This window comes from Sapajus apella, unplaced genomic scaffold, assembly GCF_009761245.1.
Source record: "Sapajus apella isolate SASKATOON/1434 unplaced genomic scaffold, GSC_monkey_1.0 scaffold66, whole genome shotgun sequence".
Lineage (NCBI taxonomy): Eukaryota > Metazoa > Chordata > Mammalia > Primates > Cebidae > Sapajus > Sapajus apella.
The window spans coordinates 9,025,091-9,051,383 of NW_022437006.1; the positions used below are offsets into that span (position 1 = coordinate 9,025,091).

The following is a 26,293-nucleotide window of genomic DNA, read 5'->3' on the forward strand; positions in this document are numbered from 1 at the left end:
AAGTCATTTTATTTTGCAAACCCTGGTCTAGGCCCATCTTTACAGAGAAGAGATCAAAAAATAATTATTAGTTAAATGGGTATCTCCCTCACAATGGCCTGATGAAGTCCAAAGACTTGGAGAGTAAGGACACTAATAGTTATATATAGAAAGTCTTCTAATTTGCTTGTTGGGTTCATTTTAAATATATATTTTCAGTGTATGTATCTAACAGTGGTTCATTTGATGAGAACTGCTAAGCTAAGGTGTTAAAATTCACTTACAGCTGGATACCGAAAGAAGCCAGAAAATAGAGAATTTTTAAAAACATGTTTTTGGGGTATGACAGTTTGCACTGAAGTCCAAATTTTACATTATCTTCAAAAAATTAATAACATTCTGTCAATGGTATTTTTATTCACATAAAAGGAAATGAATTTGGTCAATGCAATAGTTAAAGAGAAACTAGTTTCTACTAATGCATTTTCATGGATATTTATGTATATACACACCCATAGAGACACACACACATATACACATACTCAGAGCAGGGACCGAGCCAGCTGTTGGTCTCATTCTTTTCAGTTCCATCATACTTCCTGGGAGATTCTATTCCATTTACAAATTAAGCCTGAGTCTAGGGCCAAACAAGAGAACACTGGAGTGGGTTTTCTAAAGCATTAGTTCATATATCGCTCCAAACTCATTAGGCTCTAAGCACTGATGAGGTACAAGCTAGCTGGCATTAGAGTCCAAATGTTACTAGTAAGTGTTCTTTTAAATTAACATGAAGGAATGCTTCCATTCAGATGGCCCCAGTAAGTACACCCTTGCTTCCAGCTTCTTCTTCAGAACATAAATACAAGCCACCTTGTAGTGAATTTGCTTCTGGGGGTGGTGCCCCTGAACTCTCCTGGATTAGTCTTTCTGATGGTTCTGGAGAATTCTCCCTCCATCTTGGACTTGCGTGCTGTTGTGGGACGTCCCATATTGAAGGACATGGAGAAGGGAAACCCAGAGCAGACCGTGAGAGGGGATCCTCTTGAAGACCTACTTCTTGGATACACCTGTTGGAAAGCACTTCCTTTTCTTTGGAATTCCGCCATTTCATCCTTCTGTTCTGAAACCAAATTTTCACCTATTAACAAAATAATTGCACAAAATGATCACTTATTCCAGGTTATTTCACTTTAGTATTTTAAACTGTAATTGCTTCTACTTTCCCTTCTACAGAATACCTTATTATGAGAGCCAACCTCACAAAATCCTTGTGGCTTTTCACATGGGCTCCTTCAAAAATATCCTTTTTTTTTTTTTTTTTGAGATGGGATCTCTGTCACCCAGGCTGAATGAAGTACAGTGGCACCATCTCAGACCACTGCAACCTCCACCTCCCAGGCTCAAGCAATCCTCCCACCTCAGATTCCCAAGTAGTTAGGATAACAGGCATGCACCACCATGACTGGCTAATTTTTGTATTTTTTTTGTAGAGATGGTGTTTCACCATGTTGCCCAGGATGGTCTTGAACTCTTGAGCTCAAGTAATCCACCTGCGTTGGCCTCCCAAAGTGCTGGATTTACAGGTGTGAGCCACCAAGCCCTGCCCAAAATATCTTAATCTAATATCCACATACACACATTTGAAACAAAACAACTGTGATAAATTGGTTACACCTTGTAAGTGTGATAGCTTTCAAAATTCATTTAACTCTTAGATATTTTAAAACATCCTCCAGTCTGTACTGAATTATTTATTCAAAGGAAATGTATGGGCTGGTAATATAGCATCTGAGTTTATGTTGTGCCAGGCATCAGGCTATGCATTCTAGGTGGATTTTATAATTTGAGCCTCACAATGGCTGTAAGAAGTCCTCATTTTACATGTCTAAAAAAACCTGAAGTTTGGAGAGATTAACCAACTCAAGGTCACACAGCTAGTAAAATGGAAGCACTGAGACTAGAATCTACCACTATCTGACTCCAGGGCCCAGGCTCTTATAAACATTGAGACCTCATCAGGAGCTTTCTGAGACTAAATTAAGATTCCATTTTGTAACGCTTTAATAAATTGCAGGCTTTATGCAGTTTCCAAGTCTTGATTACTCCCAGGATTTATCAAACTCCAAGAATTAGGCTTAATAAATAACAACTAATTGTAATTAAGCCAAAAGTGTTTATGATGGTGGTTCCTAATTTGAACCAGACCTTTCCCCAACCCATGCCACTTCAGTCTTTATTACTAACCTCCCACTTTATATACTGTGTAGTCAACTGTGCCTGAGCTGAAAACTTCATAACTGGTTTTCTGGAATCTTAAAAGCCAATCACATTCTTTCCTGTGTATTGCATCACATCCTTACACTAACAATCTAGTTGATTTCTATTTTTAAAACAACAACTAGAAAATGTTTACCCGAAGAAATAATTATTACAGTATATCAACCAAGTATTTCTGTCAGTGAAGAAACAAATTCTAGCTGAGGTTGTCTTTCCAGATTGGCAAAACAATTTCTTCATTCTTTCAATTTGATTGGCAATGTTCAAAATGGCAACAAAAGAAATCCACCTGAGGCAATTCAGTGAGAAAGACTGTCATTTCAGTTACAACTTCATGATTAAGGCTTTTCATATGAAAACAGAACTAATGTGTACATACCAGAGCATTTGGTTCTATTTGTGAACTCATTTATTATTTGCAGTGGGCATTTTCTCCTAGAAAGCATGCCAAGTATTTCTAATGGGTTTTCACTGAAACAGTTTTTTGTTCTCATTAGTGATTCTTGCCCTTGTCATCACATTCGTTATTTTCCTCTTCTCTTAGCTTTTCTGTATATCTATAAATATTTGTTAAGTGATATCTCAAAGAAAAAGAAATATAAAAGGAGATTCCTCCCAATCAATGGTGTTGAGACAAATGCATATATTTAGGGAGAAACATAAAAGTTCTACCTCTCAAAAAATGCAAAATCAAATTCCAGATAGATCAAATAGCTGAATATAAAAACAAAACTGCAAAAGTTTTCAAAGAAAATAGAGATTATCATAATAGTCTTGGGGAGGCTAATGTTTTCAAATGCATGACATAAAACAGAGGATACATGGAAAAGATAAAGAAGAGCTGATTACATAAAAATGAGAAATTTATGTACAAACACGAAAAAGCCAGAAACTACCCAAAAAAACTAAAAGTAAGAAATCTAAATGATATTTGTACACCCATGTTCACAGCAGCCGTATTCACAATAGCCAAAAATGGAAAGCAACCAAGTGTCTAGGAACAGATAAATGGATAAATAAAATGTGGTGTATACATACAAAGGAATATTATTTAGCCTTGAAAAGGAGTTAAATTCTGGCACACGCTACAACATAAACCAACCTTGAAGATAATTATGCTAAGTAAAATAAGCCAGGTATAAAAGTACAAATGCCGTATCACTTCACTCATATGACAGCCTTAGAATAGTCATTAACAGAAACAGTAAATGAATAGTGGGTGCCAGGAGGTGTGGGAGAGGGAAACGACGAGTTATTGTTTGATGGCTATAGAGTTTAAGTTTTGTTTGTTTGTTTGTTTGAGACAGAGCCTCATTCTGTCACCCAGGTGGGAGTGCAGTGGTGTGATCTTGGCTCACTGCAACCTCTGCCTCCCAGATTCAAGTGGTTCTCCTGCCTCAGACTCCTGAGTAGCTGGGACTACAGGTGCCCAGCACCACATCTGGCTAATTTTTTTGTATTTTTAGTAGAGATGGGGTTTCGCTACATTGGCCAGGCTGGTCTCGAACTCCTGACATTGTGATCTGCTCACCTCAGCCTCCCAAAGTGCTGAGATTATAGGTGTGAGCCACCACACCCAGCCAGAGTTTCAGTTTTACAGGATGAAAAAAGTTCTGGAGATAAATGGTGGTGATGGTTTCACAACAGTGTCCATGTACTTAATGTCACTGAACTGAACACTTAAAAAGGGTTAAAATGAGGCCAGGGTGGCTCATGCCTGTAAACCCAATATTTTGGGAGCCCAAGTCCAGTGAATCACCTGTGGTAATGAGTTAGAGACCAGCCTGACCAACATGGAGAAAACCATCTCTACTAAAAATACAAAAAAAAAAAAAAAAAAGTAGCTGGGCATGGTGGTGCATGCCTTTAATCCCAGCTACTCAGGAGGCTGAGGCAAGAGAATCGCTTCAACCCAGGAGGTGGAGGTTGTGGTGAGCCGAGATTGAGCCATTGCACTCCAGCCTGGGCAACGAGTGAAACTCTATCTCAAAAAAACAAACAAAAAAAAAGGTAAAAATGTTGAATTTTGCTATGCATATTTTACCACAATTAAAAAAAAAAAAGCCACAAACTTAGAAAGGACTTTTGCAACATTTGAAACAAGAAAATTTTACTAACTGTAATATTCCAAAATTCTTAACAGCCAAAGTATTGCTACATATCAATAAAAAGACAATACAATAGAAAAAATAAAGATGCAGCCATTAAAAAGCCAATTCACAGACTATAGATGGCCAGTAAAACAATTAAAAGCCCCTCATATTCTGGTAGTTAGGAAAATTCAAATTGAAAAATAACAAATAGCATTGCCCATGAGAGTGGCGACATTTTTAAAACCATAAATGTTGGAGGTTTTGCTTAAAGGGACTATTTGTTAGTAAGAATGAAATTTTCATGTGTCAGTATCTAATTTGATACAATATTATATTTGGAAAGGAATTTTTAATCTGCTACATTTTAAATGTACATACGCTTTAACACATAAATCCCACTTACACCTTCCTCTTACAAAATATTTTTAAAGTGCATAAAAATTTGTGATAGTGAAAATTGGAAGTAACTTAAAATTGAGGATGGTGAAATGATGATCTGTTAAGAAACACACAAAAAAGGAATGAAGCAGATCTGTATGTACCGACGTGGAAGGAAGCAATCCGTAACATTTGAAATGGGAAGAAGAACCACCAAGCAATACACATGATCAGTAGCATTACTCATAGTAGCCCAAAACTGGGAACAATACACATGGCCACCATCAGTAAATGGATGAACTGTGGTATAATACATAATAGTAATACTACACAGCAATGAATACACATGAGCTTTTACTGCACACAACATGAAGATTCTCACAAACATAATGTTAAGTAAAAGAAGCATGTTGTGATTTATTTATATAAATAATCCTGAATACTATTTTTTAAAATTTGTTAATAGCTTCATTGAACCTATAATTCACATACCATACAATTCACCCGTTTAAAATGTACAGTTCAATGGTTTTCATATATTCTCAGATAATGCAACCATCACCAATTTTAGAACACTTTCATCACCTCAAAAGGAAATCCCATGCTCTTTAGCTATCTCTGTTCTATTCCCTATTTTCTCCAACCCTACACAGATTCATCTACTTTCTGTCTGTATAGATTTCCCCATTCTGGAGTTTCAAATTAATGGAATCATATAATATGTGGTCCTTGTAACTGAGTTTATTTTTCTCAGTATAATATTTTCAAGGTTCATCCATATTGTAGCATTACCAGTAAGTACTTCATTCTTTTTTTTTTTTTTTTTTTTTTTAGACAGAGGTTTTCTTTTTTTTACCCAGGCGGGAGTGCGATGGTGCGATCTCGGCTCACCGCAACCTCTGCCTCCTGGATTCAGGCAATTCTCCTGCCTCAGCCTCCTGAGTAGCTGGGATTACAGGCACGTGCCACCATGCCCAGCTGATTTTTTTTTGTATTTTTAGTAGAGACCGGGTTCACCATGTGACCAGGATGGTCTCGATCTCTTGACCTCGTGATCCACCCGCCTCGGCCTCCCAAAGTGCTGGGATTACAGGCGTGAGCCACCGTGCCCGGCCCTACTTCATTCTTTTTTATGGCCAAATAAGAGTCCACTGTATGGATATACAACATTTTGTCTACACACTGAATAATACTATTTATATAAAATTACACAAAGAGGCACAACTAAGAAGTTAGAAGTTAGGATAGAGGATACCCTTGGAAGGAGCAGGTAGTGAGTGGGAGAGGATACTTGGAGGAGCTTCTGGCTTTTACTGCTAAATCTGTGTGCTGGATATACAGGTGAAGTGTACTGTTCTTCAGAAAATGTCAAAATACCTGCACAATAATTTTTTTTGTAGGTAGGTATATGTATATATATGTGTGCATGTATATATATATGTACACACACACACACACACACACAGACACACACACACACACACTTCTCAGCTTCTTTGTAAAATAGAGCTAATAAAAGTAGCTATTTCACAGGATTTTTGTAAGGATTAATTGACATCAAATGTAAGGGCACATGGTAAGCATGCAAGTGTTTGTGTTATTATATGTTTGTGCATATACAACACACATATGAATTTATTTTTAAAATAATACACAATGTGTCAATAAAGTCAAACAAGTGCCATTTGTAAATGACAGAAGTAACCAAGGAATTGGATTCAAGGAGAGTAAGATGAGTTTTCACTTTTATCTTTATAGGTTTCCTTTTTAATTGAATTTACATAATAAATACCATGCAATTGATATATTGTAATTTATATATTTACAAATAAGAAAATGTTAAATTTCTTCTGAGATGCTGTAATTGATATATTGATATATTTACAAATAAGACTGATATATTTACAAGTTATAATTATAATGTTATAATCAGTGTAACATATTGCATAATTGATATATTTGTGTAATGGATATATTCACAAATAAGAAAATGTTAAATTACTTCTGAGATGCTCCACCAAATTCAATAAGACAAAAAGCACTCACTCCTGCAGCACTAAATTTTAAACATAGTATCATTAGCTATGAAAAACCATGTGCCTATGGTTAAGAACCACAAGATAGCATACAAATAGGAAAATAGTTGTTTTGAGGCAGGAGGAGAGATTGTGGTCACACCCCATAATTTTTATATATGGCTATTGCATTCTCTTTTCAAAAGTTTCTTTTTGGGAACACAACATGTACTATCAGAGATTTTCACAATTTCTCAGAGCCCTGTCAGATGGAACCTAGCTACTTGCCACTGCTTTCCATCTTTTAACACCTATTTCAAGTTTCAACTCATCCAGAGGCTCCCCAAGCTCCCAAACCTACCTGTTTTCTCCCCTCTGACTACAGGAGCTTCTTTTATCAGTGAGATGCAGGCCAGGCCTACTGAGCCCCCTGATGTCCTCTCTCAGGTCCAACAGTTCCTCTAAAATTAGAGAGTTCCATCACTAGACCTCCCGGGAGTATATGGACCAATCACACAGCTGTTCTTTGCAGAGATGGGGATCAACATAAGGCTCCAGAGAAATAAGTAACTTTGAGAACTACTGATCCTTTTATTGGGCAGTATATCTAACCTACCATGTGATAGTGTCTATATTATCATATAGTCTTGTCAAACTTTTACGAGCTTCCATGGGGTGTGGAAGCTTTTGGGGTGCACAGACTGTGTTGTATTCAGTATTTATCAATATTCCCTGTTATTGCCTACCTAGCACAGTGTCTTGCACACAACAGACCATCAAGATCTAGCTGCTGATTTATCTGTTATATATTCAAAACTGCCTGGTGACATAGACAGAATTCTTATATTTGTTTCTGTTTTTTTTTTTTTTTTTCCTTTGTTCTTGTTGCCCAGGCTGGAGCATGATCTCGGCTCACTGCAACCTCTGCCTCCTAGATTCAAGCGATTCTCCTGCCTCAGCCTTCTGAGTAGCTGGGATTACAGACATGCACCACCACGCCCAGCTAATTTTTTGTATTTTTAGTAGAGATGGGGTTTCTCCATGTTGGTCAGGCTGGTCTCAAACTCCTTACCTCAGATGATCCGCTTGCCTCTGCCTCACAAAGTGCTGGGATTACAGGCGTAGTCCCAGTGTTTGTTTGAGTTTTTTTGGTGAAAAACTGAGGCACAGAATAACCAGTTAAGGTTATGGACTCAGTACCACACAGCAAGGAAAGTACAGAGTGACTAATATAGGCCAATTACCCTATCACACCTTGTACTGCTTCCTACAATTTGTAAAGTTGGGGCAAGCAGCTTGTGAAGACAGATCACTTCCCTAGGATCAAGGAGAGTTTAGCTCAATAATAACAGGTTTTAATAAGGTCCAATATAAACAAATAGGTCAACTGAGGAAGTGAGGAAGAACAGTAGAGCATGGTGGTTAGCACAGAGCCTCTTCTAACCCTTTAGTCACTTTATGTTAATTTTTTAAACCCAGGCAGATGTGGGCCTGCACCAGGAAACTCCACCTGGCAAACAGAGTGCATGCTGCATTTCAGCTGCCACCATCCCTTTTGGCCAGATGCCTCTGTATAGTGAACTCTATGCACGCTAGCACATGGTATTTTTAGGTTAAAGAAAACATAAACCCCAGAGTTAGATTGTCTAAGGTGGGAGCCTACCTCTGAAACCTCTTTGCTACATGATACAAGACCTATGTTCAGTTTCTTCTTTTTTCATTTAGAAAATGGGGATTATTACGGTTTGCATTTCACACGACAATTAAAGGAAATTTAAATAGGAGACTTCTAGTGCCGTATAATATTATTTGTAATAAGTAGGCCAAACTTTAAATGGAGTATTATGCAACTCCGAAAGCCAGGAAGTCCCATTCACAATTATATGAAACATCAATGTACAAGAAAAGTATGTAAGTGTTGCAAATGTGAAGTTGTTTAACTGTATTTGACATAAACCCAAAGAGCAAAATCTTCATGAAACCCATTAGGAAGTATTCATGAGTCACTCATTCATGCTTTAATTTTGGACTGGAAATGAAGGGAAAGGCAAAGCGATTCCTGCTTTTTGAAGAATTATTTAACCTGCTTCTTGGAATACAGAGCAAACGATTAATAATGTAATTACCACCTCCTTAGCATTTCTCTTCATTTGGGAAGAATTAAACAGCCCTATGGCAAAAAACCTAGACCTCTCAGCAAATGGACCTATTTCCAAAAAGAAAATGATACATATATCTCCACCCACTAAAAAATTATGAAAAGCATTTCGAGAACACCTCAGGCTGTAGTACCATGCCTAATATATGAAATACTTGCCAAATAAATGGATTTCATTGTGTCCCTTAAGAAATCAGAAGCAGTTGCCTATGGTCATACCACCCTGAAAACGACTGATTTCATCTGACCTCAGAAGAAATCAGAAGCAGTAGACATCTTCCTGCTCATTAGTACCTGTGATTCCTTTAGTCCCAAGTTGATGGCAAGTTTCTTTCGGTCTGTTTTGCTGATATATTTCTGTTTCTGAAACATTTTCTCCAGAGCCTTTCTCTGGTCCTCAGAAAAGACAGCTCTTCTTAAAATGCCCCTCCGAGCTTTGGAATTAGAGTCCTGTGCCAGGAGAGGCAGCACACTCTCTTCTCCTAAAGGTGAGAGAAAAACATACAAAAGCCCAGTTAGCTTTAGAAAGAAGCCAGTCTTTCCTTGAACAATATGGTATCCTCCTACTCTACACTATGGTCAAATTACCTCATTTCAACTCTTCTCACTTAAAGCAGTACTTCTTAACCTCTTTTTGGCTATGGATTCTGATACGGTCTGGCTCTGTGTCCCCACCCAAATCTCATCTTGAGTTGTAATACCCACAAGCTGGGGAAGGGACCTTGTGGGAGGCAACTGAATCATGGGGGTGGTTCCCCCATGCTGTTCTCATGAATGAGTGAGGTCTCTTGAGATCTAATGGTTTTATGAGGGGATTTTCCCCATTTTGCTCTGCACTTTTCTCATTCTTCTCCTTCCTGCTGCCAAGTGAAGAAGGACGTGCTTGCCCCTTCTGCCATGATTGTAAGTTTCCCAAGGCCTCCCCAGCCATACTGAAATGTGAGTCAATTATACCTCTTTCTTTTATAAATTACCCAGTCACGGGTATGTCTTTATTAGCAGAACAAGAACAGACTAATACAGACTCCTTTAAGAATCTGATAAATGCTCTTTGCTCTCCAGTGCAGGGGAAACATACATTTGCTTGTCCTCCCAATTTTGCATGCCACATCTGAAAGCCCAAGTTCCCAGGTTACAAAGCCCCAATGCAGATTAAGTAGTACATGGTTTAAACACTTCATCTTTCTCTAATTCTTCATTTGTTTATTTATTCATTTTTTATCCAAATTTTTAACACATATGTCAGACACTCTGCTCAATATTACACACTGAGAAATAAGATGGATATATTTAATTGCCCTCATTACCTGCAAAATCTGGTGGAAGGGCATTTATTGAACTAGCATTAAAAAGGTGATGTATTCCTAAGCAGGGAGATTTGAGAACACAAAACAAGGGGTCTGATATAAACCTGGGATGTCAGGGAAATCTTGCAAGAGTCAGAGATGTTTAATCTGAGAAGAGAAGAGAGAACTGAAGGACTCTCAGTTACTCCCCTGCAATTCCATTGATCATCAGCTCCTTGAGGTCAGAGACATCTACTGCTCTTTCTGCCTTTTTGTGGCTAGCACAATACTGGTTTTCATGCTCTGAGAGTTTACAGGCTTTCATGGTTCATTCCCTCATTCTGCTTCCCAGGTATGACAGGCAGAGTAATGGCTCTCAGAAATGTTCATGTCCTAATCCCCAGAACCTGTGAATATGTTATGTTGCATGGCAAGGGAAATTAAGGTTGCAAATAGATTTAAGTTGTTAATCAACTGGCCTTGAGATGAAGGGTGTATCTTGTATTATCCAGGTGGGCCCAATGTAATCATAAGATTTCTTATAACTGGAAGAGGAAGGCAAATTAGGAGGTCATAGTCAGAGAGAGATTTCAAGATGCTACATTCTTGCTGTGAGGTTGGAAGAAGGGGCCAGAAGCTAAGGAATGCAGGCAGCCTCAATAAGCTGGAAAAGACAAGGAAACAGATTCTCCCCAGAGCCTACACAAGGAACAAAACCCTGCTTGATTTTAGCCCTATGAAACCCATTTCTACCCTGCTTGATTTTAGCCCTGTGAAGCCCATTTCAGTGACTATAAAATAATAAGTACCTGTTACTTTAAGACACTCAGTTCATGGTAATTTGTTACAGCAACAACAAGAAATTAATACACTGGGTATCAGGCTCATTGAGCTAATTGCTGAGGAACCCAGACAAAGAGCACATGATTCCTGCCCTAAAGGAGCTCATCTTATTATGGGAGAGGGGACCCATGAACACTCACTCTATAACACAGTACCAGGAAAGCAGGCTTATGGTTATAGCTACTATGAATTCTGGTGATTAAGAATTATTTACTGAAAACACAAGTAAGTGAATGTCTTAACTACAACAATAGAAAGACCTGCAAAGTGCACTGGCATCACAAAGGAGGAAATTGAGTTCAGAGAAAATAGCCAGGTCGAGCCAAGTCTAAAAGAACAATACTGTTTAAGAGAGAAAGAACCAAAGTCAATCCAAATAGTTACTAGTATGTCTGAAAGCACAAGGTATAAAGTCTATCCAAGCAAAAGCAAGCAGGCCTCAAGGCTGGGGAAAAGCATGAAGCAGAGGCTGCAAGAGAGCAACCACATCCAGCCTGCAAATGGGGTTTTTTTTGACTTAGCATGTTGGTTAAGAATTCTGATTTAGTTTCCCACATTTAATAAGTGGGAAGTTTCATATGAAGTCCAGATTTCTGACACCTCTTCAAAGGTAACCACACAGGGCTCAGAGTGAGTAGCAGGTGCCTCTTTTTTAGATGGAGTATGTGGCCCCGGTTTGCCACAGCCTTGCTTAGCTTGCTTTTTACCTGCCAGGCCATTAAAACATTTGGACCTCTGAAGTGGAATGGAGTCAGATAATAGAGAACTGCAAGGGTTTGGGTAGGTAATAAAGATCAATAGAAGATGTTTAAGCAGGGCAGGACATAATAATAAACATACACTGAACACTTACTCTGCACTGTTAATGCTTACTTTGTGTTAAACCACTGGCATGCATCATTTCATTTAATTCTCACATTGAATCTATGGCATGAATGCTACTATTATACAGAAATAAAATAAAACTTAGGAAGGTTAAGTAATTTTGTTCAAGGTCACAAAGCTACGGTTGAAACCCAGGAGACAGATACCGCAACAAATGTACTAATCCTATACAATACTGACATGATCTGATTTGCATTTTAGAAGAAAAACGACAATAAATCTTGTCAATTTGGCCCCTACAATGTGATAGTTTCCTTTCCTATTTGTCTAAAAGATCTCCTGGCTAAGTCCTGGGTTACATCTTATTATAACTCATCCTTACTCTGCAAAATGATCCACTAACCTCTCCCTCTTTCCTTCCAGCTCTGTAACTCTGTGCCTCCTTTGAATTGCCATAACCCTGAGATGTCATCAAGCCCAGTTCTCTATAAAGGTCTACTTTCACTGATACCCTTCCATTCACCTCCACATAGGATATTGGTTATTTCCCCTTTTATACCACTAATTCTTTTTGCCTGTCTCATGCCAAAATCATATCTTAAAGTCAGATTTGACAACTAGGTTCACTATTCTTCTTTTTTTTTATTTTTTGAGACAAGAGTTTCACTCTTGTGGCCCAGGTTGGAGTGCAATAATGTTACCTCAGCTCACCGCAATATCTGCCTCCCAGAAGCAATCAATTCTCCTGCCTCTGCCTCCCGAGTAGCTGGGATTACAGGCATGTGCCACCACACCTGGCTAGCTTTGTGTTTTCAGTAGAGACAGGGTTTCTCCATGTTGGTCAGGCTGGTCTCGAACTCCCCACCTCAGGTGATCCGCCCGCCTTGGGCTCCCAAAGTTCTGGGATTATAGGAGTAAGCCACTGCACCCAGCCAATTCACTATTCAGAGATTTAAGCAGTTTTATGAAATATAGGTCAATAATAAAAATATTTTGAATTTTCAAAATGTTCATCTTTTTATAAGTGCTTTTCTTCTCTGAACATTCCTTGGTTTGGATCTCAGCACTTAACATGCATGACTTAAAGCCAGTTATTCAGTATCTTCCACCTGATCTTGTAAGGCTGCTTCCAAGATTCAATAAAATAACAAAATTTCAGTGCTTAGTTCACATTAAGGATCCTACAAATCTACCTCACTTCCCATTGTTGGATTTTATTTGATCCTTATAAGAATCATATGCCACAGATGCCCCACACTATAGGTGAAGACGTGTTCAGAGCAGTTAAGGTCCAAAGACACACAGAGGACACAGAGCAAACCTGGCACTGAGATCTTCTGAACTCAAATTAGTGGCTCTTTCCTCTGCATTCTGGCATTCTTAATTTGTAAATGTATCCAATATCTAATTATTACAGCAATAAGTATTAAAAATTAGGAGAAAAAACAAAATATCCACAGGTAAAGAAATGTATATGTAAATTATCCACTTGGTAAAACTGTAATGAACCATTAAAGATGAGGACTATGAAGATTAGGCAGCAGCAAAGAAAGTACTTACACTATGATTTTTAAAGTATGATATATATATATATGTAAGATATATATTATGTTCACAACTAAGCAAAAATGCGGAAAAAAATTGAAAAGACAAAAATATACACAAAATTGTTACTGTATTGTAGAATTCTGGACATATAATTCATTTTCACTGTCCATGTTTTAAGTTTGGTTTTATTTTCTAATGAAAACAGGCAAGCATTGTAGCAGCCTTTTCGGGAATAACCTGTCAGAGTTACTGAGTTGTTGTTGAGTAATCAAAGATGAATCCAATCCATCCTTAAGGTGTTCACTGCTGATAAGGAAAAATCCAAGAAGAATACAGATAGCCACAATACAGTGAGATGAGACTACAGCACAGAAGGCATTAGTGCAACAGATAAGAAGCCGCTGAGTTAGGATGGTCAACAAAGTAGGTCCTAGGAGAGAGCAGCACCTAGAGCAGCAACTCCTCTTCCTGGCAATCAAGGGAAAGGCAGGTAAAATAGAGGGATTACCATTTGCAGAGGCATGAAGACAAGTGAAGACAAGTGTGAAACACGGCAGATCTAAGAATGTCACAAAACCTAGTATTTCTGGATTGCAGGGTATGACTGGAAAGAACACAGGAGAAAAGCTGGAAAGACAAATTAGGGTCAAGGGTCCCTGAAACAAGTTTAGGTTACAACTTGTCAAGGGGAGCCTTTCAAGAAGGACATAACCAACCTAGCATTTTAGAAAGGCAAATGTCTTCTGAGTTAATAAAACCTTTTACAGCTATATACAGAGTCTAAAATGAATTTATGGTAATAGAAAAAATATGTACCCTTATTTTTTTTCTAAGTAGAATTTTTATAAGTAAGGCTCAAGATTCTATTCATTTTGGCCCTTCTTCACCAAGATCTACATGTTAAAATAAAATAGTGGGGAAATAAAACTCATTTAAATGCTCCCAAAACTTTTAATAGTGACCCGTAGGTTTTCCAAATAAGGTTTTTTAAGTAAAGAAAAAGAAGATTCCATCAAGAAAGCTTACCAATAAATTATTCTCACCATTGTGGCATACATTTGGGGCATTGTGAACCCAAACTAGTCCTCCATCTTGAAAGGTGAGACCTAGAGTGGTTGTAAGAGTCAAAGGGTTAACTCCGGGGTCTGGTCCTCAAGTTTCAGTGCCCTATAGCCAACATGAATTCAACCAATAGACAACCAATATAACAAATAAGAATTCAACCAATAGCAAAAAATTACACCAAAAATAAAGAATGTTATATTCTTCCCTTCTTTACTAGTTGCCTGGTTTCTCTTAGCACTGGCCTCAATACACAAATCAAGCTTGCTTTCATAAACTAATGTACCTCGGGTTCCTACAAGAAGCACATGACAATGCTGCTATTACTAAACCACCACTGATGCTCCTTCCCATGGCTCACCCATGAGTCTTTTCTGAGCACTCTGGATCTAACCACAAACCACATGGATGAAACCATACCATTTTCATATCTTCTAAACATACAAATAAGCACCTAAATTTTACGTCTGCAAAACACACATCCAACTATTCATAAATTTATGACAAAGGTTTGACTTATATGGAAACTTCCAGGTAAACAAAAATAAACAAATAACATAAAATAAACAGATATGGCAAAAAACGCATGCAGCAGATATGAGGCTTTAAAAGCTGGAGCCACCAGTTCAAGGTGCTACGGACTCTATTAATTTGGGGATATTATTATTATTATGCAGCTCTCACATATATCTGGGTTTACATGTGCTGACATATGTGCCAACTACATGCATTACATCACGTAATCTTTACAACAATCCCTGGAAGAAGAAATTACCAACACCCCCATTTTTTACACGAAAAACTAGGCTCTAGAAAGTTAAGTTGTACAATTAAGGTCACACATCAAAGCGGAGGGAGGCAAATCAATGCCTTTTTCAAATTACATCAAAGATTGTCAAAGGTATGAGCGGGCAGGGAAAGAAGTGGGAAAGTGGGAAGAGTCACATTAAAACACCAGAATGACCTGGAATAGGCAGGGAGTGGTGGCTCACACCTGTAATCCCAGCACGTTGGGAGGCCGAGGTGGGCAGATTGCCTGTGGTCAGGAGTTCGAGAGCAGCCTGGCCAACGTGGTGAAACCCCATCTCCACTAAAATTACAAAAATTAGCCAGGCATGGTGGTGTGTGCCTGTAATTCCAGCTACTCAGGAGGCTGAGGCAAGGAGAATTGCTTCAATCTGGGAGGCAGAGGTTGTAGTAAGCTGACATTGCACCTCTGCACTACAGCAGACTGGGTGACAGAGTGAGACTCTATCTCAAAAAAAAAAAAAAAAAAAAAAAGAATGACCCGGGATAGAAAACTTTTCAAAGGCATGATTCCCTGGATCCTGAGATGCTCTCTAATCACCATCTTTCCCAGAAGCCCTGTGTGAAGGGCACTACAAATGGAGGTATGCTTTGTGTGCATGCTATTGCTAAGGAGGAGAGGTGAGGGGAGACAGAAAAACACAGCATTGGACAATCTAGTGGTCGTCACTGCCTCTCCCTATTGCCTCAACTTCTGGAAAACATGACTTAACTCTGAAATCAGGCAATGGTGTTTGTAGCAGCCAGCAAGCACTACCAAACAAACAGGGACCTTATCCAGTCACTTCCTAGACATCAGACCGAGAACAAACAGCTGCAGTTCTGGCCTACCTATTACTGCAATTCAAAAGTATCTTGTGCTGTGAACAGCTTGCCAGCAATGTGTGTGATGTTTAGACTAACCAAGAACTCATGTGAATCTTTGGATCACTGATCCCATTGAGGACACTTCCTTTGCCCCATATCCTTTCACCTATTTATGAAGGCTTCTGGAACATACATGTCCAGTGCTGCTCTTTGCCCCACCATAGCTTCCAGCATCTGCCATGGCACCAGCCTTCTCTTTGTTTTCTGTTCTGTTCCAGCCTTTGCTCTCAATCTGGGCTACCCTGAGGTAGGCCAAGGAGTGCTATATAAAGGGCACTTCTAACAAGCCATGTTGTTTAAGGTTTGCTTTCTAAGTTTACGGTTTTCCATGTAAAAAACTAATTTATAACCCAGCATCCCCCGGCTTTGTAAGGAAAATGACAGCATAAGTCTATGAAGCACCACTGTATCTAGACCTCTCAAGGCTTTTAGTAAAAAATATGATTATTTCAGGATAACTCAAGCTAGAGGCTACCAATAACACTTTCAGAAACAGAATCGATTCATCCTTTTACATATATTCAATAGGAATCTATATAAAAAAAACTTTTGAGGAAATAGTTAATAGAGGCTGATAGTGTTGTAGCTAGCCTGTTGGAGAGGCCTGGATTAAACCAATCAGAAGGCACAAGAGGTCATTTGTTTAATCCAGGCCTCTCCAACAGGTTAGCTACACCACCATTGGCCTCTATTAACTATTTCCTTAAAAGTAGCTCATTTCAAACCTTGAGTTTTTGTCTCTCCCTCCTGAGTCAGTTTTCCTCAAATAGGGGATGGTTCTTGTCTTGTCTGTGGGCTCACCTTTTTCTACTGTAACATTCCTCCAGCTGCGACTTCCTACCTCTTTATCTTTCAGGGGCTTCTCTTAAGTGAAGAACTTCCTTACCTTTCTTATTTTCAAGTGTGTGTGTGTGTGTGTGTGTGTGTGTGTGTGTGTGTGTGTGTGCACATGTGATTTCTGTAGATTTGAAGGAGAGAGAAGACACAGCATTTGTCTAACCTGGTTTAAATTAAAAGTCTATCCTCCTGTCTCTATATAATCTTGCAGGTTGGGGTGCCACATGATAATCCTTATCAAACAGCTTGATTTGCTGGAAATCATTCCCTTATAACAAGTCAAAAATTAACTTTCCCTAAATTCCATTCATTGGTTCCAATTCTACAGTTTCTATCTATTTGCATACAGTGGATTTGGGTTAAAGAAAACTCTCATGTTCTCCCTAGCATTTCTTTTCTTCAGGACAAAAATACTCAATTTATTTCAAAATTCCTGACTAGTCATACAGAGTCTTTGCTATTTTAACTTGCTGTCTACCTCTTAACCTGGTTTTTATATGAGAGTCTGTTCAATGTACCTTATAAAGTGGGCCTCCATAACAGAACAGGTGCAGGCAGTCTAACCATTCAGAGTCCAGTAGTACTCTGATGTCTCGTGTTCTGGATTATCCATTTCCAAAAGGACAATCCAACAACCCTGTATCATTTATAGACACACACTGAGTGACAGAAGAATGCATTCCTGCTTTGTTCTATTCAGCCATTCTCCCCCTACCCTATTCTTCACTTGTTTTTTGAAACCAAAAATCAGGACTTTATAAGCAGCCCTGTTAAACTTCATGTTATGCTCAGACAGAGCTATAGTCAAGATCAGAGACAAGCATCCCATATTGCTAAGCAATTCCCTTCCCCCACCCATCACCCACCCTTCAAATGCTTACGAACATTTGGGGAGAAAAGGAAATCCATTCCAGGAATGTTACTCCAATACTTTCACTGCCTCTCTAGAACTGCTGAATAGAGCCATCAACTTGGAAAATCTATTGTCTTTGAGTCTCTGACTCCTTTAAACATTGCCCCTGGTGGACTGAATGCCATTTATCTAGGGAACACCCCTCCCTGTATTTTTGAGAAATCAATACATATTCAACGTCTTGCACAGACTCAATTATGTTTTAGGCAATATAATTAGGCTTCTTTTTCTATTAGAAAAAGAATTCTGCATCCCTCTGAACATCTTACAGTGCTAAGATTAAATCCTTTTTTAAAAATTGTATGCAGCCTTTTGTAGATTTCGACAGATCCTAGTCAGTATCCTCGGTCCACTGGTCACTCCAGCTGAGAGCAGTAAAAGAGAACACAGTCAGGTCAGGTGGCAAGAATACTAATCAGAGCATTCCCCATCTTTGTCCATGAAACTCACAGAACCAACCTACATTCACAACTAGAAAAATAATGTCCCTTCCTTTCTGTCTTCAAGACAATCCTAAAATTCAGACTTGGAGAGTATATTACATTCTTTTAAGTTTTAACAAGAAAGAGGAGATAGTACAATTATCTTAAAATGTAGAATATAAGTTAATCTCCCAAAGGGCAGAGCAATTTGTCCCAGAAGAATACTTTCTTTGCTGCAAATCTTTATAATGTTGTTCCAAATTTAAGCTTTGTCTTTAGGGTATAAAATTCTCAAAAGGTCAAATTCAAGTTGGGTACTCAAAGATGAAACAAAATAATTACCTGATTAATTCAATTAGCTAGTCAACATCATTAAGATTCCTACACTTTGTTAAGTAATTTTTAAAAAGTCATTATTTACATAATTTCCACAACTTTCCATTTCATATTATTTGAGAAATACATTATTTTGAAAAAAACCTTATGGTTGTAATATCAAAGATTTTCCATACACTGCTTTGGGGGAGGAGAAAACTGTTACCACTGGCTTTTAATTTTTCCCCACTGTAAGGGTTGCACTTAAATAGCCTATTAAACTATTTACTATATGTGAGAAGGCCATTGAATGAATGATTGTTTCCACATTGCAACAAGAAGTCAGTCATGAATCTAAGAGGTTAATAAGAAAAACTAAATCAATATTAAGCAAATGAATCACATTAAAAGAGTCAAAATAATATTTCACTTGCATAATTAGAAATGTGTTGGTCTGATCCTACTCTTTTAGAAAGAGTGAAGTCAATATTGTAAAACAATGATGAGGGCCATTGATTTAATCACTTATTAAACTTTTTAATATAAACCTAATTTTGGCTGTCTGAGCTGAAACTTAAGGCAAGTTTATTTGGACAGTCTATTTTCCTATGTTTTTACAATGGAAAATAATATAAAGACCTTGGCATAAAAATCATTCTTATTATTAAAAAAAGAAGAAAAAAGAAAACCTAGCAAGTGCCTTAAAGATGATTGTACAGATATAAACCTTATTAACTGTACCTTGGCATCCTGGTTATTTATGTAAAATTCTTTACTGAAAGCTTAATTCTAGCATGTTATTATTATTTGCTGCCAATACAAATGAACATTATAAATAAGAAAATACGAAATTCATTTTAGAGTTATAGCTAACAATATGAGACACTATCATTTATTAAAATCAGTTGTGGCATCTCTAAACTGTTTTAAAATGCCAACTTTAGAAATGAAGCCAAACCAAGTGCATCATTTTCTAACCTTGCTTAGAGCTGTGCTGATTTTCAGCTTGTATGTTTATTTTTAAGTAAAAGATAAACACAGGACTTCATAAACCTCCAGGGATAAACACCATAATTTACAACAGTTATGCAAAAGGCACAAAGTAGGAAGGATTGGGAAGCAGATGGAGGAAAATGAGACCTGCTTAAAGTAATTTTCCAAGCAGCAGAGAAGATAAAGTCTTCTAGAAAATGTCTTTAGCATTACTTTTACATGCTCTATTAATTGAATGGGCCCAATTTTTTTTGCTATCTATTATCTTTGATGGTTTGAGACTCTTAAAACATCACTATAAAATAAGTACATACACACACTCACACATATGCACATGAATGTCCACCTGTTACACGGAATTTTTTGTCCATTTCCACTTACCTGAACTGTCAGAGATTTTCTGAGGTAAAAAACTAATTATCGTATCATAACGAAATAACCGAAGCTTTTGATATCCACTCCCGAAATCTAACAGTAAAGACTTAATTCCACAGAGATGCCATATGATACGGTAACAGATATTTGGGTTTAGGAGGTCTCTACTCCAGAAGTCTTTTCCTGATACGCTAATATATGGTGATAAATGTCTCCTTAATTTGCACAAGAGTTTTCAATTGCCCTCATAGGAGACCACCTTGAAGGAGCGAGTAAAAGGTTTAGTCATGCTTTCTATTTTTCTGTTTGAATTCAATACATTCTAGTTAAATGGACAATTAATAGGTCACTTCCAAAATAGTAGTGTATCAGTCCCGGTTAATAAACAATCCCCACAGTTGATAATGGGCCCTATGTATTCAGCAAGTCCCTGTATACACTCAGCTCATCCACTAAATCCCTTTTCAGGTAGACAGGGTTATATGGGAAGATGAGCTAGAATGAGTCTATAAAAGTCAGCTTCATTCACTGCTTTATTTTTCAATCAAGTGCTTTAAATGGTGACCAGAAATTCACTTGGAATGTGAGACAGGAGAAAAGATTGACACACAGAATCTTGCTTTATGACCATACAAAAGGGCAACTGACCCTTGCCCAAGCCTTTTCCAAGTGAAATGGTTCCTAAAGTTCATCTGCAGAGTGAAAAATCGTGGTGAGGTCGCGTGTGGATGAGTCGAGTGAAAGTGACGATTGGTCACGGGTCTGTCACCCATTGTGGCTGGGTCCCAGCCATGTAAAGTGCTCTGTGGGAAAGTATCAGCCCCCTAAAGAGATGTTCACCGCCTGCAGCTCATTAAACGGCCAGCATTTGCTGCCTCACTTGTCAGGAATTATTCTGTGGAGCAACTGCTTTCCTGAAACATTCCCAAAACACATGCACAGAGGCAGCAGGGATCTGAATTCAACCGTGATGGAGCTCGGCACAGGAGCCTGACTCAACTCTTATTTCACTTTTCACCTGACGGAGCTGTTAACCTGAATAAGTGTTTTCTCTTGGGCAGCTGAAAGAAATGCACCCCTCCACTGGACTTCTTTACCATAAACTGAAATTCTCTGCCTAGAGATTCTCATCTGACCCAGAAATCTCAAGACCAAGGGGAATTTTACTTCTAGGCTTTTCCTTTGCATGTGAGTGTGTGTGTGCACGCTGCAAGATTTTGAAAGTCTGACATTCTCACTCCACCCTCAGACTCTAATAAAATTTTGCTTTTCTAAGGTTGGAAGAAGAGAGTTCTCTTGAAAATATTTTCAACAGTTCTGGTTGGTTACCTTCAAGATGCCAAAAAGGAGAGATTTATCTCCTTTCATGATCTTAACAATTTTAAATTATTTTCCATAGACATCTAGTAACTTTCTGTATCACATTTTAAGCAGAATGGAAATTTTACACGCATATTTTTTTTGCCTTCCTTCTCTTCTTTTTTCTTCTTCTTTAAAGGAGTGTTGCTACACATTTCAGAAAAGCCAAACTGGTCTCTCCGAGATCTTTTATATCAAATGGAAAACAAGTTGCTTTCAGTGATGTGTCGGCCCTGGGTTTCAATACCATTGGAACTGCTCACAATTGCTCAGTGTGCTGGGGTTTGATAAATCTCTGGAAACCTCCTGAATAGGATCGCTGTGATTTTTAGTGAGGAATTAGCTCCTTGCCATTGCATTACCAATTAGTTTTCCAGAGCACATTAAATCCTGCTGCATTAGTTTACAGAATAACTGAGGCATTGCTGATGAAGCATAAAAACTTACTTGGAAAAGCAGCGGAGGATGCAGGGCGCTGACAGGACCCACCGCAGCACGCCAAGTAGAATGGCGGGGCGCTCAGAAGAAAAGGTTTGGAAGGTGCTGCGGAGAAAGCATTGATCTCATTGATTAACCATTTCTTTTAGACAATATTCAAAACTCCAGTTTCCTAAAAGTCATTGAGTAAATGCAGTTAGTTTTCTGAACCATTGCTTAGTTTTCATTTGTATTGAAATTATTGTAAAGTAGCCTTTGTCTGTCAAAAAGCATGCCAAATAATCTCATCAAGGTTTGGGAGATGTGGTTAAAAGACTCAAGGAGACTATGAAATCCCAAGCTTCTTAGATCATTTTCTGTGCGGTCATCATTATAAATAGTAAACATCAACTATTTCTTTATTTAAAATACCCTAGAGCAACTCTGTCCAAGAAAACTATCTGTGATGATTGGAAATGTTATATTCGCATTCTTCAAAATGGTATCTGCTACCCATATACAGCTACTGTGCACTTAAAATGTGGCTAGCATAATAAATAACTGAATATTTAATCTAAATTCACTTATATTTAAAAATATTCATGTGACTAGGGGTTATATTAAATAGCACAGCTCTGGACATCCTACTTACCAAGAAATGATTTAAATATTATGTGCTTACATTTAATTTTTAAAATTTATATCACTTTGCTTATTTCAGATGGTTCCTTGAAACATATAGTTAGTTGGATTCCAATGTTGGTAATGGTAAATTTACTGAGCAATTCCATAACAAAAATGGTGTTTCTGATCACATTTACATAATTTAAAGTATTTGAGAATAATCACATTTTATCTCAAGAGAAATCTAGTCACCCTGAAGGCATTTGTGTTTCTGGTATAGTGAGTTGCCATGTAATTCTGCTCTGCATAGTTTTATTAAAAATAAGCTATTCATAAAACTTTCAGGAGAGACACATGAACTATTTATGGTTAGTCCTGTGCAAAAGTATGAAAAAGAGACCCATTTTGGTGGCCAAAAACTTCTATAAAATTTTTTTGAAGTTTCATTAGTTTAAGTTGTTCTAGCATTTTGACTATAAAACCATCATAGAAATGATGAATAGGACCGCTGTGATTTTTAGTGAGGAATTAGCTCCTTACCATTGCATTACCAATTAGTTTTCCAGAGCACATTAAACCCTGCTGCTTTGGTTTACAGAATAACTGAGGCACTGCTGACGAAGCATAAAAACTTACTTGGAAAAGCAGCAGAGAATGCAGGACGCCTTTGAATTTACCATTTTAAGTTAAATTCTATTCCTCAGTAGATGAGAATAGCTATAAAGAATGTCACAGAATATGAAACAATAACTCTCCATTATTGAGCACTTACTGTATGCCATTCTTTGGTTAAGTCCTTAGATACACAATGTCCTTTGATAGAATGGGTTTAATACAATATAACTGTAAGTGGAGGTGGCCTAAAGTGGGCACTTGCCCATACCATGACACACTCAGCAGAGTGACTAGCACATTCTAAACAGTAATTTTTTAGTAATTGAGCAAATGATCTTCCAAACTAACAGAAAACTTCCCTGGTCTTAGGTAAAGAAGAAAGATCAAGAATTAATTCTTCCCCTGCTTCCTGACCCATCCTAAAACATGGTATCTTTCATAACAGATGATCTTGAAATCTAAAATATAACCTGAAAATAAATATTTGTATTATTCTCCCTTCATATTTAAGTGACAACTTCTTTCCTTTTCTCAATCACATTCAGTGAATATTGTTTCCACATGACTGCATACCTTTTTGAAGAACACAGTAATTTCAGACTTGCATTTTAATGAACTGAGAGTTGTTTATGTTTACGTTTATTTTTGCCAATTTATTTGAAGGATGTATCAACATAAGTATAGTTTCCAATAAGAATTTTGTAGTGTTTCAGGGTCCTGGATGCTTTAAAATTGCAAATTAATCATAAATGCAGTCTTCTTCCTAGCTTACAATGGGAAGCTGTTAACATTAATGCTTTTAGGTTTTTTTAATACTTGGGTTTTTAAAGAATCAAGTGTTTGTTTTAATGCTTGAAAATATGGCCACTAAGCAAAGGCATAAAAAGGAAACCAGTTTTGGTGTTCAAAAGTTTTATAAATTTTTTTGATGTTGCATTGTTATCATAAGTTGTTCTAATATTGACTATAAAACCATCTTAGAAATTATAAATCATTTCATTTGAATGTTAGATCTTAAATTATGTTACAAGAGTATGGCATTATTTATGCAGATTTACATTTTCATTATTGCTATGGATACATGAAGTACTTCCAAAAGTAGAAATATATTTTCAAGTATAAAAGTTGCCTCATTATGTTTATTCTCAAACATTTCTGTTAGCTAACTTATTTCCCCTCCAAAAAAAACCATTCCATAAATAATAAAAGGATGGTTATGGTGCTGTTTTGTTTTGAACTTTTGCTGTTGTTATTGTCTTTTGAGGTAAAAGAAAAAAAAGACTCAGCAATGTTGCATTTACAGACATAAAATTAAACATTTACCATGTTTACTGGAAACAGAATACACACACAAAAAAAGGTTTTGGTTTTGTTTCTTGCTTAATATAGGGTATAGAAAATGTGATCATACTACTGATATCATTAAAATAAGGATGCCATATGTATGCAATATATACATATGGCATCTTATTTTAATATGTATGCAATATACATGCACATATGGCATACATATTGCATCCTTATAGATACATATACATATTACAAATGTTTCTATTCTAACCAAAATGTTTCTCATCCTAACTCTAGGGCCCTAAAAGTGGGAAAATAAAATATTTTTTAAATTGATGGTTTACTTAAATGATCAATTAAATTCTTTGTGATAAATGTGGTTTAGAGATGTCTAATCTTAATGTTGAATTTAACCAGAAAAACCATTTTAATTGAATAGTTTCTTATATAGCTCTACATTACCCTATCTTAATATATGTAAGCTGCAATCTAAATGACAGTATCAGAATCTGTAACTACAAAAAAAGTAATCATAATCTACAGTAACAATTCTAGTTTTGACTAAAAAACTGGACTTCACATTTTGTGACATGACCAGGCTTGAAGTTCTATTGTGTACAATTTTTCAACATTTTAAATCACCTTTTTGACACACATATTTACACAGGAGTTTAAGTCAATTCCTGATTGCTAAATGTAAATACACCTTGTTTAAGCTGGTTTATGTGAAAAATCACTGTAAAATTCTAATTAAGGGCTTTTTTTTTTTTTTTACATGTTCCTACTTTGACGTAAGTCAAATGCTAATCCAGTGAGCATGTGATTGCAGGAACACTGAACGGCCTTAAGAAATCCATTTAAAACAATGCATTGCATTGAAGGTATACATGTATATATATATATATATCACAGTTTTCACTTTAGTGAACCATATACTTTTTTAAGTAATGAGCAAAAGAGGAAACTCAGCTTTGATGAAAACAAGTGACAAGTTGATATATGTGCTGTAAACCCTTAAGAACTACTTGGAAGATCTCTTGAAAAGGGTAAAAAAGATAATTTGATCCTAGACAAAATGCATTTCAAACACGATCAGTGCCATATAGATGCAGTTGCTTAATCATTTATCATGATTAACTGTAGGCTCACTGAACAACATTTATAATGATAATATTTAAGGAGTGCTTCCTACATGTCAGGTGCTGGAATAGCTACAAATTTAACACATGCTATCTCATTGATTCATTAACATTCAAGGCATCTGAAATGTGATATGACTGCTCACAGCAAATTAAAAGAAAAAAGGATGAGAAAAACAATGAAGATTTAATGTAATAATTAATTGCTAGCCATGAGGGATAGACATTTCATACACAGCAACTCTGCCAATTATTCGATAAGAGCTGGACCCTGGAAAACTGACATATCTCCCAAGATTTCCATCAGAGAATGAAATAAAAAAGTTATTTCCTCTGGAAAAAAATACAAACAGTTAGGTTCTACAGCATGACATCAGGTTCTATTAATGAACATCTTAAGACACTCCAAATTTCATATCTTACTGTGATGGTTAATACTGAGTGTCAACTTGATTGGATTGAAGGATGCAAAATATTGATCCTGGGTGTGTCTATAGCAGTATTACCAAAGGAGATTAACCTTTGAGTCAGTGGGCTGGGAAAGGCAGACCCACCCTTAATCTGGGTGGGCACCATCTAATCAGCTGCCAGTGCAGCTAGAATATAAAGCAGGCAGAAAAATGTAAAACGACTAGACTGACCTAGCCTACCAGCCTACATCTTTCTCCTGTGCTTCCTCCCCTCAAACACTGGACTCCAAAAGTTCTTCAGTTTTGGGACTCAGATTGGCTCTCCTTGCTCCTCAGTTTGCATACGGCCTATTGTGGGACCTTGTGATCATGTGAGTCAATACTTAATAAACTCCCCTTTGTGTGTGTGTGTGTGTGTGTGTGTGTGTGTGTGTGTGTGTGTGTGT

General features: G+C 37.3%; 1 protein-coding gene across 3 annotated transcripts in view; it reads right to left on the reverse strand.

The window, feature by feature from the left end:
- Positions 1–294: 294 nt before the first annotated feature.
- The window catches only part of DBX2 (developing brain homeobox 2), a 36,719-nt gene continuing 10,720 nt past the window's right edge, over positions 295–26,293 (reverse strand). The window contains exons 2-4 of one of the 3 annotated variants that reach the window (XM_032248377.1): positions 21,800–21,895; positions 9,195–9,382; positions 295–1,099 (exon numbers count right to left, since the gene is read on the reverse strand). In XM_032248377.1, the coding sequence (XP_032104268.1) occupies positions 785–1,099; positions 9,195–9,382; positions 21,800–21,895 (599 nt within the window). In that variant the 3' untranslated portion in view covers positions 295–784. Of the gene's footprint in view, positions 1,118–9,194; positions 9,383–21,799; positions 21,896–26,293 lie in introns of all 3 variants that reach the window. The other 2 variants (XM_032248376.1, XM_032248378.1) reach the window with 2 other exon arrangements.